This window comes from Haliotis rubra, unplaced genomic scaffold, assembly GCF_003918875.1.
Source record: "Haliotis rubra isolate DU_JTF1 unplaced genomic scaffold, ASM391887v1 Scf27, whole genome shotgun sequence".
Taxonomy (NCBI): domain Eukaryota; kingdom Metazoa; phylum Mollusca; class Gastropoda; order Lepetellida; family Haliotidae; genus Haliotis; species Haliotis rubra.
Genome location: NW_025766780.1, coordinates 42,099 through 60,158, shown reverse-complemented (window position 1 = coordinate 60,158; position 18,060 = coordinate 42,099). Strand labels below are relative to the sequence as shown.

The window sequence follows — 18,060 nt, the reverse complement described above, 5'->3', positions numbered from 1 at the left end:
TTATCCTTGAACTTCTCCTCAGGCATTGTTTTGAACATCATTTTGTTCATTGCCCCTGCCAACTTGGCGTGAATTGGAGCACCAACACTGTCGTCTGATGTGAAATCGTCAATCAGAGACTCGAAGAAATCCTCCTCACCTTCACAGTCTTTGTCCTGAATTGCACAATACACAAAATCATGATCATCCTGACACTCTGACGGTTTATCTGGAGGTGGTGAATACACACTCTGTGCATTGGGAGCGGAGTCACTGAACAACTCGTCCATGTCGGCCTCACTCTCGGAGCCAGGGGTCTCAGCACTGGTGCTGGGAGTTGCATAATCTGACCTATGCTCGCCACCTTTCCTTTTCACGCCCTGTCTGTGACCAGCCTTGCTATCGTTGCCAATGTAACTCGCAACTCTGTCTCCAAACATGGAGAAGGATGATGCCATTCCTTCAATTAATTGTTGAGTTTTTAAGTTCTGTGCCATAACGGCGGACAGCATCTTGACATGCTCTGTCCCTGCCATGTCCCCTGTAGGGATGGTCAACTCGGCCTCAGGGTGTGAAGCGCTAGTGTCAAACATACCCGTTATCCTGCCAGGCATGTTCTGGTCACCGATCTGTCCGTCGAGCTCACTCACAGGCTCACAGTGTGATGGGGATGGACCAGCTGATTGCAGCATGTTGGTCGCCATTTTACAAAATGGCTGCTCTCGTCCTGACTCGCTGGCAAGAAACGTTTTCGGCCGGGTATGTCTTCGCTGATGGCCGGCAGTCTAGATGATACCCACTCAAGTGACAATTGTGTCAAATTGAAGTGGCCTCAATTGATAATTGTACCAATTGAGCAAAACACCAGTAATCAAGCGCCGAATTGTCAGAGCTTAATTAGCGTGTATAACTCCTTAGGGTCTCGATTCGTAATGGCTCCTGGGCTCGCCTCGTTCTCTCACGTGATCACGATCTACGACGTGATTGATTGAAATATAATTCCTCTTGCTGCACTTCCGTGCGCATATTACATAACATGTAAAACATTTGCCTTGCTTCATAATAATGAGTATTTACTCCAGACACTAGAAATGCTAAATGGGAACCTTTGTCGGGTAATCTAAGTGGTGTTACCACTAATTATACCTGTTATAAATTAACTGAATGATAAATGTACAAGTGTAGGTTTATACCACCAAACAAGGGTTACAGCGTCGTCGGCCCGATTCTGCAAAAATCTCAAATTATAGATTACCGAAACTGCGAAAAAGGAATTGTATATATTCGTTAATTTGGGACTGATACACGCTGAGGAGTAGAATCACTGTATTGCATGCAATTTTAATTGCCTAAAAACACTTATGGGTAGACACTGTTTTAGTTTTACGCCACACTCAGCAATATTACAGCTATATGGCGGTGGTCTGTAAATAATCGAGTCTGGACCAGACGATCCAGTGATCAACAGCATGAGCATTGATCTGCACAATTGGGAACCGATGACATGTGTCAACCAAGTCAGCGAGCCTGACCACCCGATCCCGTTAGTCGCCTCTTACGACAAGCCTTTGTGGCAAGCATGGGTTGCTGAAGACCTACCGGTAGTCTACCCTGGATCTTTATGGGTCACACTGTTTTGAGGATACAAAGGAAACTTCATTATTGCATAAGAAATACATATAAGCATTTGCTGTTGTAGACAGGTCCAATAAAGGCCAGAACACGAATTTGAGTTCTCTCAGATTTTAATAGGTATGGGGAAAAGGGCTGCAGTTCATTAGACTGCTTACAGTACTCGCCCTGCAACACAACAAAATTGAGATAAATACTTGCACAATAACTAACAACAGAGAAAGTTGTTGTAATAAACACTAGGAAAATATTCAATTCATCAATATTTATCCTATCCCACTACTGCTGCACCTTTATTGCAATAATTACTGCAATTCATCACCACTGTGATAATTGTAAAAGTTCCAATAACAAACACTCAAATATATTCACCACTATGGCACCAAACACTCAAGAAAATGTAATTCCTAGTCATATTTAGCCTATCATTTTACTGCACTTGTATTGCAAAAATTGACATAATCACCATTGTAACTATTAATTACCTTCATAATAATAATAGTTATAGAATACAATAGCATGATGTTATATGGCACAAACAAGAATACAACCAGGTTAGATAAGCTGACAGTATTTAAGCAGCATACAGCTATAACCAATGTAGACATTTGACCTTTGGACTCTGGGGTCGTCACACTTCATGAAAGTTGTGGCTAATAACTTCCAAAATACACAATTGGCAATGCTATTTATTGAAGGCTTTGTGAAAAGAACTATGTACTTTTAAATTACATGAATATCCAGTCACAATAATGCTTGTTATTACTTCAAACATCAAAATCTTCAATGGCGCAAAATTGCCTCATGACCCCTGACCTACAATACTGTGCGCTTCATTTACCGGCTACACAGCAGGAGAATCTGTCATTATCAAGGTCTACACAGTCTAGATAATTTGTACTGATCTATTACAGCTTCCTTCAATGCAATATCGCTTGACTTGCTCATTATTTGTGCCATAATAACCAACTGACCCTGCATCAAAACCCTTACATTGGGCGTGTCTGTGAAGGTCAACACTACCGTCACTTTACAATACCAAATAGGCTAAACTATCAAATACAATCAACAACCATGAGAAAGAGGACAAAGTGATCATACACCATCTATGCTTTACAAACATTGAAATGATAATTAAATTTGCTTAAATACTTACTATTAAAGAAAGGTTATGTGGGACCGCTACATTCAAAACCGAAGGATTCCGCCACCCAAAGTTGAATAGTGATTTCAAAACGAAAAATTAATAAAAGGTGTGATTATGAAGTGGAATGGGATTTAGAATAAACTTTACAAATATGATATGACAGGTAAGGATTCTCAAATAATAAAATGAATAATACACTGGTCCACATAGGTATATGTACAGTTTTTAACTTTAGAACACTATTTCCCAAGGTCAATTTTATGATTTTTTTTTAATTGCAAAGTAAGCTTGTTTAGTTTGGGATTCATATAAATAAAATGTGTGTTTTTAATCTCTTAGGTAATAGACATCATATTTTTACATGACGTGTTTAAATAAAAAAACACAGAAATAGGATCAAATTGGATCAGTCATTATACCATCAACACATTAGAAAATCCGAAAAAGCCTATACTGCGGGGATACTACAATCAGACAAGAACTGCAGGGGTTATTTTCAAATAATGGCATCTGATGGGCATCCACCCTTCTTAATGTCCCACCGTTTAGGTTGAAGAAATTCAACAACTTCAGTGAATTCTCCTGAAAATTCTCATCAGAAACTCCACATAAAAGTCTGTCTCAAAGTGTTTAATGTAACTGTTTTCACTACAAATCTACAAGATCATGATGTGATTTATCAGACGTTAGGTCGGGCTGTAGTAACAAATGGATTAACTGGTATGTGGCAAAACCACAAGAACTCAGCAAGTTAGCAACAAGGTAATGTTTTAACAAAACAATTACCATTCTTACCAACAAATTTTCCTATGATTAATTTGGTTAATGCCAACTGTAGCCTTAGTGTCCCACAAATAATAATTATCAAACAGTTTTTATCCCCCCAGCATGTAATGCAGGGGGATATAGTCGTCGCCTCGTCCGTATGTCCGAAATCATTTTGTTTCCGGAGCATAACTCAAAGACCGTTCGATATTTTTCAACAAAAATTGGTAGATATGTCAAACATAACCTAAGGTGGTGCCTTTTGCTATTTACAGATTATTGTCAATTTTATCTCCCCGGCATGTAATGCATGTTTTTGAGTTATGCTCCGGAAATGAAGCCCACCCCTCTTTAAGACTAAGTCCAAAACGTTTCCATGGAAACCGAGAAAAATAACAAGAGTCATCAGAAGATGACATATCCCCCCGGCCCCCACATCTTTGATAGAACAAATCATCTGACAGTTACTTAAAGTCCAGCTTGATTTTCGACTAAGTGCAAATCATTTCCATGGAAATCATGAAAAACATAATGACAAAAATCTGCAAATAGCAAAAGCACTGAGTTCAAGATCTGCCTCACATTTCATTTCCGGAGCATAACTCAAAAAACGTTCAATATTTTTCAACAAGACTTGGTAGATATATTCAACAGAACCTTAAGTGGTGCCTTTTGCTATTTGCCGATTTTGGGCATTTTTATTTTTCCCGGTTTCCATGGAAACGCTTCAGACTTGGTCTCAAAAAGGAGAGATTGGTTTCGTCAATATTTTTCAACAAAACTTGGTAGATATATCTAACAGAACCTTAAGTGGTGTTTGCAGATTTTTGTCTTTTTTATTTTTCTTGGTTTCCATGGAACGAGTTGAACTTAATCTCAAAAGGAAGGGGTGACCTTCGTTTCCGGAACACAACCCGAAAACCGTTCAATATTTTTCTTCAAGACTTAGTAGATATATCAAACATAAGCTAAAGTGGTGCCTTTTGCTATTTACAGATTTATGGCATTTTTATGTTTCTTGGTTTCCATGGAAACATTTTGGACTTAGTCTCAAAAAGTAGGGATTGCTTTCGTTTCCTGAGCACAACTCAAAAACCGCATAATATTTTTCAACAAAACAGATCCTAAAGTTGTGCTTTTTGCTATGTAGGATTTTTATGATAATGAATTAGTTTCCTGTTTCCATGTCAACAGGTTTGATCATTCATTGTGGTGTGTTTGTTTGGACCACATCTCTAAAACTGATAGGTATTCGTTAACCGTCAGATAGTTTGTTCTTTCAAATATGTGGGGGCCAGGGGGATATGTCATCTTCTGATGACTCTTGTTCAATTCCATCATTGCCAAAATATTTTACTACTTGTAAATGCTGTTAGACATCACTTTCAGCAAAAATGTGGGCATTTGTGGCTTCTGTTTTTTCTTTTAATGCAAATACCTTTCAAGTTAACAGTTAGAATACAATTATGGTAATTCCACTGGATGGACAACTGTAATATTCAGATTTTTGGCTGTAACAGTTATAAATGTGGAAAGTTTGATTCATTCAAATGTCAATTTTCTTTTCAGTGCAGGTGAAAATTTTGAAGAATATCTTGTGAGTCTCACCAAAGTCAAGAGATTTGAAATGACAGCCTTATTTTTTACAAAGAAGGAGAAACAAGGTGAGGTGCTTTATAACCTTTTTCAATAAGGTTACAAATAGTTACTGATGTGTTATGAAAGTGACATAATTGTGACATGAATTTATTTTGTTTTGCTTTGCTTAGTTCTTATACCAGAGGTTTATTTCAGCTAACTCTGCCATATGCTTTACCTTTATATATCTATACTATGCTCCAAAAGAAACTCTTCATATGATTTTTTTATGCATGCATCACATAAGGAAAAATGTCAAGCATGAACTTTTATCAGGACCTTTGTACAGCTTTCTTGGATCCCATCTCATAACCTGTCCACATGATGTCTTCATTATGTCAGTTTGGCTTGAGTGCATGAAATATGGCAGTTCAAGTAGTCTAATGGCTTATGTTTAAAATCAAAACAGTGGACAAAGGCATGAAACATGACATTTCATGTATCAACATCAGCAGAGGTGGTGACCAAATACACAAATCTCTGACAAAACATGAGCTTGTTCTCTTTTCGTTTGGAAATCTGGAAATCCATAACAGAATGTAGATTGATTATTTGATTATGTGGTAATCACCTACTGAAGGACTGTTTAATGGGATCATTTTTTCTTAACCTATTTAACCTCATCACTGGTAATGAGTAAATTTGATTATTGCCAGTGCATCAAACACCCACATAGCCAAGCTGCAGAGAGTGCAGACTTGCTCTGGAAAATTTGAACACATTACTCCTATACTGTACACTCTCCACTGACTTCCAGTCGATTTCTGGATCAAGTTTAAACTCTTATGTTTTGTTTTCCGCTGTCTCACTGGAACTGCACCTTCTTATCTATCCAATCTTCTAACAGCGTACACGCCTTCCCGATATTTCGCTCACAGGATAAGAACCTGCTTATTGTTCCTGAAGTCAAGACAGTGCAGTATGGAAACAGGTCCTTTGTCCATGCAGGATCAATGGTCTGGAACAGCCTCTTGCAGAGCCTCAGAGACTTTTGTGACTTTCAAACCTTTAGATCCATTCTAAAAACACGTATGTTCAAGATAGCCTTTCAACTATAGCTCTTTGCCTTCACTGCATATCATTTTGTGCGCTTTGAGCATGCTTAAATATGGATATATGTGCTGTACAAGTTTGCTATTATTATGATTCACAGATCAAGATGAAAATGCAGCAGAGAGGGTTCGTGTGATCCTGGCACAGTCAGGCTGGTAAGGCGAATGGGACTTCTCCCAGGAAACACTGTCTAGTCGAACCCACCAAGAACTTTCTGGAGAATATGTAGACTCCCCAACACTGCAGCCTTCTGCATTACCCATAGTGTCAGTCAGAAGGGCTGTGCTCCCGGTGGAGAACCCAGGCACTCTCCTGATCTGCGCCAAGAGATCAGGAGGTACCAAACCAAGGGCACCGAGAACAATGGGGTGTCTGACGACAGAGTACTTGGGATGCAAGGAGGACATTTCAAAGGCGAGGTCCACATACTTAGCATGTTTTTCCTGAATCTTGCCAATCCCGCTGATGTCAAAAGGTACAGAAAATTCAATGATATAAATAATTTCATTGGCTTTATCGAAAAGGACAAGATTGGCAGGAATTCTTCTAAGGCTGTATATGGGCCTATTCCAAAGAAGTTTAAAAGCCTCATTTTCCATGACGCCCTGGACATGTTCAGGGTCATACCATGGATGGACCTCGGAGTCAAAGCTACAGGCATGGCGAAGACAATAGTAGAAGCAGCGAGCCATGCCATCATGTCTTCAGAGATAAGCTGTTTGTGCCAAGGAAGGGCATCCACTGACAAGGTGTTGGACTGTGTCTGTAAATTCATTGCAAAGTCAACATTTCACAGAATGGTTTCTCAGAAAGCTTCTCCTGAAATCACCGACTCTGGGCAGACTTGGTGAATAACTTCACCTGGTTTACTCCCATCACTTTACTGTCCGGCAGTACATCGCAATCAACAAAATCAGCCTCAAATTTCAGATTCTGTCCAACAACCTTGGCATGCTTAAAATAGCTGTGGAATTCATTCTTCTTCTTTTTTATTTCTTTTTTTTTTCATACAAAGTCAATGTACAGTGAAAAATCCACTACATGTCTTTCCAGACATTTCCTGGAATTTTGATATTGATCTTCCAGTAGTATAGGGAATGACAGTTCTTTGACAGGTCCCCTATAAGCATTATTTTGGTCAACTCTGGCCCCTGCGGGAGTGAAAAAGTAGGTGTGAATGATGGTGGGCCATCATTTGGTAATAAATAGTTTTGGTAATATTCACTTTTTAGTGAGCATGGGGTCGTTCCGGTGAAAGGCGGTTCAGTGACATGTCCCTATAAACGTTATTTTGTCAAACTCCAGCCCCTGCGGGAGTGTAAAATTAGGTCGTCCATGCAAAATTTCACAAAAATCGGTCGAAAAGTTTCGGAAATATTCACTTTTGAGTGAGAATGGGGTCATTCAGACCAGAAGTATAGGGAATGATAGTCCGATATCAATTCCCCCCAAAGCTTTAATTATGTTTAATAAAGGCTCCATCAATGATGAAATAAATGAGTGTGATCGACTGAGACGATCATTGATATGCATAATCATCATTGATAAAAACAGCAAAATTTCCGCTATGGTCACAACCCTAACAAGGGAGAAAGAAATAGATAGATAGATTGCGATGCACAAGCTTCCTCCCTCGTGGGATTGCATCCAACTGCTCGCTCTCGACGAGAGCTGCCCCATTCTCGATAACCTTACTAGCGTTTCGGGAAATCTTCAGAGGCCAGACGGGATACGAACTCACAATCGCACAGTTGCGTGGCTGCACGAAAGCAAGCTGTCCCAGCAGTTAAGCGAACTGAGCTCCTATAATGTGAAGCATTGATTTTCCTGATCTATCCTGCGAGCGAGAGGTCAGAGTTCACAGGGATGTAAAAATAGAGGTAGCAAGCTGACTGCTAGTTTGGCAATGTTATGTTGATCTCGGCGAAACAGTTTATTGCGAATCCCCTATGATCTCTTTGGTTTTGGAAAGGAATGCTTGCCAGGCTTGTTGTCTGCCTTGTTCTATGAGCTTTTTTTTCTCCTGTTTGTCGATGTCATCGTCTTGTGGACCTTGGTTCGAATCTCTTGTTTCATTCTGTGGTATTTTGCGAGTTCTGCTAACACCAGACGGAACTCTTCCTCCGTGATCTTGCTGTCGGCAAGCGCTGTTGATATGTGATCATTGATCATGTTCAGCTTGGCTTCAGCTAGAAACCTGATCTCGTCGTGCTTCAGCTCTTTACGTTGCAGTCAACGTGAAATGAATTCAAAAGCTATTCCCAATAGCCCTGATACCCCGGCTGCTATTTCTAACCGGAGAACGACGAGTGCGGCTACGATGGTTGATAATAAACTGACGCCGGCAGCACCAAGTCCCATGCTGGCTGCTACGAGAGTGGTGTCTATGCCATTGTTGGCATTCACTGTCGTATGATATTTTTTATGCAATCCTAGTCGCACGTCATGTTCTTGTTCAAGTTTACGTTTGATCTCACTTATTTGTTGCAAACGAAATCCGTCCACGGTTTTGAGTGTTCGGGCCACTTCATCCATGGCTGGATACAATCCCATCTTGAAATATATAATATAAGTTAGAAAATAATGTTAAATTGGTTTTCGGTCAGTCTTCGATCGATGTATTTGAAGCTGATGAAGTTTAGATCCAGGGGATCAATGGACTCTGTTGTAAAATCACGAACCCCATCGAGGCTTGTTAAGGTGTCGATCCCGGTCTTATGATGATACGACAACGTTAGTGCTTGTGTCTGTCATCCCAGCGTATTGTCAACCCATTCTAAAGTAGCCGATCTTCCGATGGAAAGTTTACAAGATAAACTTCTATTACCAGTGTGGTGTGTAATTTGATACCATAATTTGAATTGAAAAAATACAGTTGATAATCGGGTATGTTGTACATTACTAAAGATGCATTCGAGTTGACTGAGCTAACATGTTGCCAGTGTGACCTGGTATTCGCAATATTTGTATGGTATTATCTGTTGCACTGAAAGATTCCATTGTTCGCAATTTCGGAGACGTAACCAATTTTTAAAGATATGTAGGGTGAGGTTTCGATCAACCAGTCGGGTTCTTTGAAGTCTGCCAGTGACACTCGCTCGTACACGTTGTTTTTAAACTGCATGGTGGGGTGCTGGTTCATCGTATATATAAATTACGAAATAGTTTCCAATTGGTTTTCAGATATTTTCTTGGACGTGCACTTCAAACCCATGAGATGTATGTTGTTTGGTAGGAAAATTTTAGTGATGACTCCCTGCAGACTGGTGTAGGCATTCACGTTCACTCACACGTAAAGGTGCAAACATGGTATTGTTGTTGTTTGGCCCAGCAGAGTTTGATCCCTTTCACGATTTCGATGACGTAATGTGCTGACGGCTGTTCGCCGAGGTAGACTTGGATGACCAGCGTGGTATTCGCTGGCAGATTTTCCAGTATGTCTACCATGCTGTCGAATTCCGACACCATCTGCAAACCCACGTTTTGCATCAGTGGTTTACTCGATAGCATGTGGGCTATTTTTTGTGACAGTGCGCTGATGATCACACTACGTCTTTGCATCAGGACGTAAGCCACGAGCAGCTTTCCGTTGTTCACTACTTTCGTTAGTGATCTTTGTTGTCAGTGAAAACTTGAGCCAAGCATGATGTTGAGATTCCAGTCAATTTAAGATGGCACAAGTACCCATTTGTTGTCGTCTTTGAAGATGAGAGTGTACTGCATGTTTCTGGAGATGTCCGTGGTCTTAACGTCATTCAGGTCGAATAGCTTGCCGCCGAACGCTGTGGACAGCGTTCATTCGTCCTCGTCATTGCGGACCCCGAGGTCGGAGATCGCTATGTTGACGCATTTTCTCAATCGCATGGTTGTTCCTGGACATTGAGGATATGTCATGGTTGTATGTGCAGCGTCGTGCTGAGATATCCTATACTTACGGGATCATGTTTAATGTCTAAATCTGATATTTTCAATTCCGTGATGGTGCCTCGTGTTAATTTCTTGTACTTCCAGACGCGCTGACAGACGGTGACTCCAGCGTGTGCTCGCTCAACGACGAAATCTTCAAACCGCTGGGAGTCAAACTCAAACTGAACGATTCCAACGGCACAGTCGTGCTATCGAACAACGGGAAAAGCGTCCTGAGACTCGGCCAACCTCTGCCAGAACACTCAGGCTAACGGCGAACGACATAGCGCCGCAAGAGACCATGACGGGCACGAAACTTCCTGACCTAGTTCCCTATCGCGAGCTGTGCGTTCATCTCGATCAGATTAGCACGACCGATAACATTCAAGACGAATGGCCTTCCACCCTGCTGAGAGCCGTGCCGGTCAAAAAGAAAAACTACAAAGGCAGAACCAAGTCATTTCCATCCCTGCAGTACAAGAAATTAACCAGGGTCACGATCACGAAATTAAAAATATCCGTTTCAGATATAAATCACGAACCAATACACATAGAATATCTCAGCACGACGCTGCACGTAAAACAATAATGCAAGCTTCAGGTCCCAAAACCGCACAACGCATCAGAAAATGCACCACCCAAGCTATCTCGGACCTCAGGGACACGCGAGGATTCGAGGAACCCGGAATCGAAGGCAGGCTGTACGCCCTGCAACTGAAAAACAGCATGTACAAACACACGGAAGTGCCCAGCGGAGGCAACCTAGGAGATTTGGATGTTGTCAAGACCGGGGGACTCGTAAACAACACTCCTTACAATCTCGCTCGTGACAACAAATGGGGGGTCTAGGCCATTTAAACAATGTCAAGACACGGGGCACCTCCGAAAACACCGCCTACAATCTCCTGTACACCGATGACAACCGATGGACGAGGATCTCCTCCAAAATCATCCGTCAACATCGTTTCTCAGTACGTGTTTACGGATAATAAGAATCATTATTTAATGAAAGTCGTCAACAACGGGATCGTGCTAGGAGCTTACGTCCCGAGAAAACCAGACCACATGCTATTGAGTCAACCGAACCTCAGAGATGGTGCGATTCGCTGAAGCACTGAATGTGTTACAAGGGATTCCATCGACTACAACGCTATACATCAAGGTATTTTATCGGAGAGCCGCCTGCATCCGGTGTTGCTGTTGAAATCGTGACAGGAGTCAGGCTCTATTGGGCTAAAAAACATCAATATCAAATTTGCGCGATTTACATACAGAGAAGCATGTCGGTTTACGCGAGTCTGGAGGGGGTGAATATGGCCTTGGAGAAGGATGTTTCCCTCAAGAAAATTTTCTTACCCACAAAGATACATCTCATCAGCTTTAAGTTCACCCACGAAACACTTTCGGAAAACCAATTAAAAACTATTTCTTGAAACTATATAGATGGGCGACGTCCTGGGGAAAACATCGCATCACGAAATGCGCTGCACTAGCGCTCTCAGATCTTGGGGACACGGAAGGATTCAATCAACCCTGTACGGAAAATGCCTTGTACGCATTTCACTTACAAAATCATGTTTACAAACGACGAAAAATGATGACCAAATTGAACTGGATCATCAATATTACCCTCACCTCCCCCTTCATCGTCACGGATGATGAGGGGTGGGTCACCAAAATAAAAAACAATGGGCTTCTACTCACTACTTTAAAAGCTCCAGAAAATACGTCGTACTTAAATACACCATTTTGAGGCGAAATAAGAAATATGTTAGTCACCCTTTCAGGGGGAGAAAAAGTAAAAGGGTTAATTTTACAAATTAATGACCGGTTTCAAGTCCCACAATCGTGGATACAAGTTATACAAGGTTCTACACTTATTATTGAAGTGTTTCTTTTTCGTCCCCCCGCAGAAGATGTAAAGGTTCTGGAGTGGTTAAAAATACGGGGCTCGACATCATGCATATCAGCGTTGTCTTATTTATGTACGACCAGGGACACAGACCTTCACAAACCTCGAGGGGATCATGGTTTTTGAAGATTTATCGTATATCCTTCTTTCACTAATGGTTTTATTTTTGTCTTTCAGTGGCATTTAGAAGTTGTACATAGATGTCCAAGATATTATTTATGGATTAAACTTATTTTTTCTTTCCATCACGACGTTTCAGGACCATTCCAGGTCCCTTCATCAGGTGAACATAGTTCATAGTTCACCTGATGAAGGGATCTGGAATCTTGGTTTTATTTTTATCCGAACATTTGGCCTTAATGAGCGTAAATTATACGGACAAGAAATTGACGGACAATAAATTAATTCACCTCCCTCCGAAGGGGAGGATTTTATGTCCGCTTCGTCTGATTTGTACCTCTCTGAAGATTTGAGAAAATTGTCGGGTACTCACTCGTCTCCCCCCTAAGACTAGAGCTTCTAGGGTGGTAGTGATGGGACACATTAGAATAAATAATCATAAAGAACCTCATTACCGAACTGGTTCAACAGACCTTTCTGCTTCAGCTGGCTTCACCAAAGTTTCACCAAACTACTTTGTCATCTCAAACCGGTTCACCTCGGTTCATCCGTCCAGTTCGTCGGGCCGAACAGGTTCTTCTTACCGAACTACAGCCCCTCGAACTGGTTCATCTGTTTATCAGCGCTGTTCTAGTTCGTCTGGTCGATCTCATTCACCGCTACCTAAGGGTTCTACGGATCAAACTGAGTTACCTCGAACTAGTTCATCCATCATTGGGAGGTGGGGTAGCCTAGTGGTTAAAGTGTTGGCTCGTCACGCCGAAGACCCGGGTTTGAATCCCCACATGGGTACAATGTGTGAAGCCCATTTCTGGTGTTCCCCACCGTGATGTTGCTGGAATATTGCTAAAAGCGGTGTAAAACCAAACTCAGTCAGTCAGACATCCATCATTACCAAACCACTTTTCCGAACTGGTTCATTGAATGCTTCCGCGGTTTGAACCACTGCGGGAATTTTGCATAGAACCAGTTCGTCAAATCGAACTGCCTAATATCAACAATTTACTTCGCCTGACCATTCGGAGCATTATGGAAACTTGTCACCTATGCGTTCTGGGTATTGTTCTCGTTCTCAGTCCCCCTACCTGACTGGTTCTATGGAGCATATTGAACCGATTGCTTTGACTGGTTTCCGATCATCAGTTTGTCTACTTTCGTTGGTCTCATCTCAGACGAGGCGTTGCTATGGTTCTTTAGATCGACGTTCACCTGTACACCAACCATATAATTCTGCTCCAGTGGCTTCAGCATCATCTCAGGTTTTACCCGAGTTTTGGACTCCCTCTCAGGACACTGCACCTGCGCCAGATCTTGATATGATGTTAAGGGCAGTAACTGCAGCCTATCTGCACTACCAACTGTCTTCTTCATTTCAACCACCCACTACTTCCTCTTCGGCTAGATCTGCTGAGCATATGTTGCGTTATTCTGATGACGCTTTACCAGGCCATTCTCAAGTCTCCACACCTGAGGACAGTTTTGATCTGGTAGAACCTGTGCAACTTCATTTGACACTTAGTAGCAATCCGGATGACCTTCAGCAGTCCTACTTTGTTTGGGGCAGGGATTTTACTTCCTTACTATTCCTCCCTGGACATGTATTCTTCAGATGGATAGTACTTTGGACCAGGCCTTTAAAGCTCTAAAGCGGATGGCCTTTCTTCGCCCAAATCTTTACCGCCTACTTCACATGTGCATGGTCTTACCTCCTTCTTCACAGCTCCACCTGTGGATGAGGACGTTTCCACCTTGTGTGGTAAACGTAACAGTTCTCCCTTTATGGTGGAAGTAAGAGAACTAGCCCATGTGGATACTGCTATTCGTCGGACTTTGCCTTCTATCAGCTGTGTCCTTTCAGTTGTGGATGCGGTTGTGGCTTCAGTTAAACATGCTCTAACCGAATGCATACATTCGCAGATGTATGTCTCTTATATTAAGCTATTTCAGACTATTCTCACCCCCTTCTGCAAATTATATCATTGGAAGAGCAGTAAGATGACACAAAGTTTGTCAAACACCCTGTGAAGATTTTGTATTGTGTATTCAAACATGTGATAGGGCGGAAGTTTTGGGGATCAGTCAAGTCTCCTTTTTTGGAAGGAATATTGTGAGACCTTTGCAGAACCATGGAGGAACATCGCCTGTGTCCACGAGAGAATTGAAACAGTAAAGTAACGCAGCCCAGACAGCAAATGGGACTTCACCCAGGAAGTGCTGCCTAGTCGAACCCACCAAGAACTTTCCGGAGAATATGTAGACTCCCCAATACTGCAGCCGTCTGCATTACCCAGACTGTCAGAAGGGCTGTGCTCCCGGTGGAGAACTCAGGCACTCTCCTGATCAGCGCCAAGAGATCAGGACAACAGTGTACTTGGGATGCAAGCGAGAAATTTCAAAGGCGAGGTCTGCATACTTAGCATGTATTTCCTGAATCTTGCCAATCACGCTGCTGTCAAAAGGGACAGAAAATTCAATGATATAAATAAATTCTTTGGCTTTATCGAAAAGGACAAGATCAGGTTTTGTTGGCTGGAATTCTTCTGAGGCTGTATATGGGCCTATTCCAAAGAAGTTTAAAAGCATGATTTTCCTAGACTCCCTGGACAAGTACCATGGATGGACCTTGGAGTCGAAGCCACAGGCATGGTGTAGACGATAGTAGAAGCAACGAGCCATGCCATCATGTCTTTTAAGATATGCTGTTTGTGCCAAGGACAAGGTGTTGGGCAGTCTCTGTTGATCATTGTATAAACAACATAGATGTTTATATTTTCTTTAAGAATCACATTTTGGCAATTGTGAGTGGGAAGTGACTGGTCTTGGGCGGCAGAAAGGAAGCCCTCAGTTTCACATTTAAGACCAGCATACTTGATCCAGGCAAAGGAGTTGGTTGGATTACTATTCTGTTCCATATACTGCATATATACATGATGCAGTGGCTTCTCATAAAGCTTCTCCACAAGTGACTGACTCTGGGCAGACTTGGTGTATGATTTCCCCTGGTTTACTACCATCGCTCTACCGTCCATCAGTACATCGCCATCAACAAAATCAACCTCAAATTTCAGATTCTGCCCAAGAACCTTGGCATGCTTAAAATATCTGTGTGATTCCTTGCTTTCGTCTTGAGGCTTGACATGCATTACCCGAGGATCAACTGATAAATGAATTATGCAAGAGTATACAATAGAATTCTTTCATGATGAGCATCCAGATTAATCAAACTCCGACCTCCCAAATTGATTGGCATGTATAAACGATTGAGAGAGGATTGTGGGTGGTGGGCTCTGTTGTCAGACATGATCCTTCTGGTCAGGCAGCCAAGACAGCAGCAGCAGTTTGTGATGTTCGCGTCATCAGCTTCCAAAGTTCCCTCACTCTGATTTTTGTGATTCATGGCATTTGGGTAATGTGTAGAACCACACTGAATTATTGTGTGAGTTTTACGTATCCAACTGCTGGCTTTGCACTTGCATGACATGCACCATGACATGACACCATAACATGACATTGTTGCATTTGGTTAACTGATCTGTGTGTTGTATCATGACATGGCTTCAAATCCATACTAACATTGATTCTAACATACAACATTATTCCCATTGTGTTTTCCTTACTGTTGTCAGATGAACTCAAAAGAAATGGAATCGTACGTGTTGCATTTTCAAAGTGTTTCAGTGAAGCATAATTGAAATATTTAAGGGAATAAGCAAACAATAGTTATCATTGCATATGATCAGTTTTATTTCCCTTAAACTTTTTTCAAGGTGTTAATGTCATAGGATATAAAAGTTATAACTATGAATTCATCAGTGAAACATTTATCATGGGACCCTCAATTATAGCGGTAGTTAATGTTGTAGCTTTCGGGATAATGAACCCCTAATGACATTTGGCATTTTATATATATTTTACGTTGAATGATGTTTAATCTTCATTTCTGTCGCAAAGAATGTGGCACATAATCGCAACTCATTCAATATCATTGCGGCAATCCTGATTGCCTCGTTTGACCCGGAAACTGAAGCAACTCTCTCTATTATCGCGGTATTGCTACTTTTTTACTATGGCACGCGTTACAAGCAAATGGCACCGTCAAACATTTACTTGAGACAAGTATCAAATCTAAATAGTTTTAATATTAAAAAATATTTAATAATTTCATTAAGATTAGTAGTATCGTCATGTTTTTAATATATGACTTTTTCAAGAGCGACGAATTTTTTTGCATAATTTGCATATGTAAACAGTCGATGAGGGGCATGGTATTCCCGCTTTGCCGATGTTTTCACGTACTGCGATAATAGAGAGCCCACCATAATAGAGCGTCCCAGTATAAAAGGTACACTGCACACACATGAACAGATTTCTATATTTATCTAATTTGTCATGTGAGCCCATTTTGTGAGCAAACTATTTTGTTCCTTTCAGTTGTGTCAAATCTTATGGCTCACTTGAGGCAGACATCATTATCCAATGAGAAGGACATCAATAATTTGGCCAACAGATATGGAGTGTAAAGACAACTGACTCCTGCAGACAAGCATTTCATCTCAACCATAAATATTAGAGCTTGCAACCATTTAATTTCAGTGTCAGGATTTACTTCAAGATTGTAGGTGTGAAATATTTAGAAAATTGGTTTGATCTATTTCTTGATTATAATGATGAATTGTTCTAATAACTACATGAATATGTCTTGAAATCTGTCTGACATCAGTTGGATATCCCAAAAATGGTATGTACAGTCTTCAATAATTACCAGATGTTTGTCAACACAAGGGATGTGGTAAACTGTTTCTTCTTTTGATTCACAGCTCAAGATTGTAGTTTGTTGTTTTTTGTCACTGAAAACTGTATGAGTCTGAGAATGAGAAACCAGCAGTGTATGTTATGAGCAAAGTTACAAGCAAATGGCACTGTCAAACTTTTACTTCAGACAAGTAACAAATCTAAATAGTTTTAATATTTCAATCCTATTTCACACACATGATTTCAATCCTACATCTAGGGGACAGATCTTGTGTAAAACAAATATGTCATACTAATATCTGGAGATAATGTATGGTTCAGTGGAAGTAACGGCAGAAGAATTGCTGTTAACATTCTGTGTGAATTCTATTCTCGCGGTAATCATGTTTTCTGCTGATATCGCCATGCGGTTGCTAACCTTGCCAACCAGTAACTAGCAAGTGGCCCATGTCTGCGAGTGATCGAAATCTTGCAATGTCACAATATTGATGAGTTTATACCAACTTTTTCCCGCCCCTTCCGGCAGGTTTGCTCTTCCATACACTCCAAAACGTTACTTCCTCCTTATACTGCGAGAATGGGAGAAGCCTCATGTCGTCAATGGCGGATGGCATTGTTTATCACCGGGCTCACGAGTGGTCATTCACCTGATGGATCTAGCAGCTGATAGATACAGATGTTAGAGTAAAAGTCCCTTCATATAAAAACAATAAGAATTCTTTGTGTTATTTTTTCAGTCGATATCCGTAAGTAGCGCGAGAATAGGAAACGCCTTCATACATGTGTTACATGTTATGTAATATGCACATGGCTGCACAGCAGGAGACGAATGGCCATTTGATTTGGCAAAACCTCAGATCAAAGGGATTAACTGATAATACTAATTGTTTGATAGGCATTCTAGAAGTTGGTGAGTCAAAAATGAACCATACAACTTTATGGATGACAACTTCTTATTTATTGCATAGAGCGACCTTTCGATGTAGTTTCTTACATCATGTATGGTAATTACAGCTTTGTTTGTTTTATTAAAGACTATAATTTTCCTTATCAACACATTAATCCTGACCATTTGAAAGGACCTAAGATCATTGTAGTCTGTGACAAAATGGCGTTCAAGTCAGGACCTGTTTCACACAAGTGATCAGCTTTACAT

General features: G+C 41.0%; 1 protein-coding gene and 1 long non-coding RNA gene across 3 annotated transcripts in view; one reads left to right on the top strand and one right to left on the bottom strand.

The window, feature by feature from the left end:
• LOC124280549 (RNA polymerase II-associated protein 3-like) overlaps positions 1-16,974 on the top strand; it is a 416,551-nt gene extending 399,577 nt beyond the window's left edge. For both annotated transcript variants that reach the window (XM_046716497.1, XM_046716498.1), the window contains exons 8-9: positions 5,093-5,187; positions 16,584-16,974. In XM_046716497.1, the coding sequence (XP_046572453.1) occupies positions 5,093-5,187; positions 16,584-16,672 (184 nt within the window). In that variant the 3' untranslated portion in view covers positions 16,673-16,974. The remainder of the gene's footprint in view (positions 1-5,092; positions 5,188-16,583) is intronic.
• LOC124280550 lies at positions 1,967-2,967 on the bottom strand. Its single transcript, XR_006899710.1, has 3 exons — positions 2,901-2,967; positions 2,432-2,435; positions 1,967-2,033 (listed from the first exon to the last, which is right to left on the bottom strand). It is a non-coding gene; the product is annotated as an uncharacterized LOC124280550 (long non-coding RNA).
• Positions 16,975-18,060: the final 1,086 nt, after the last annotated feature.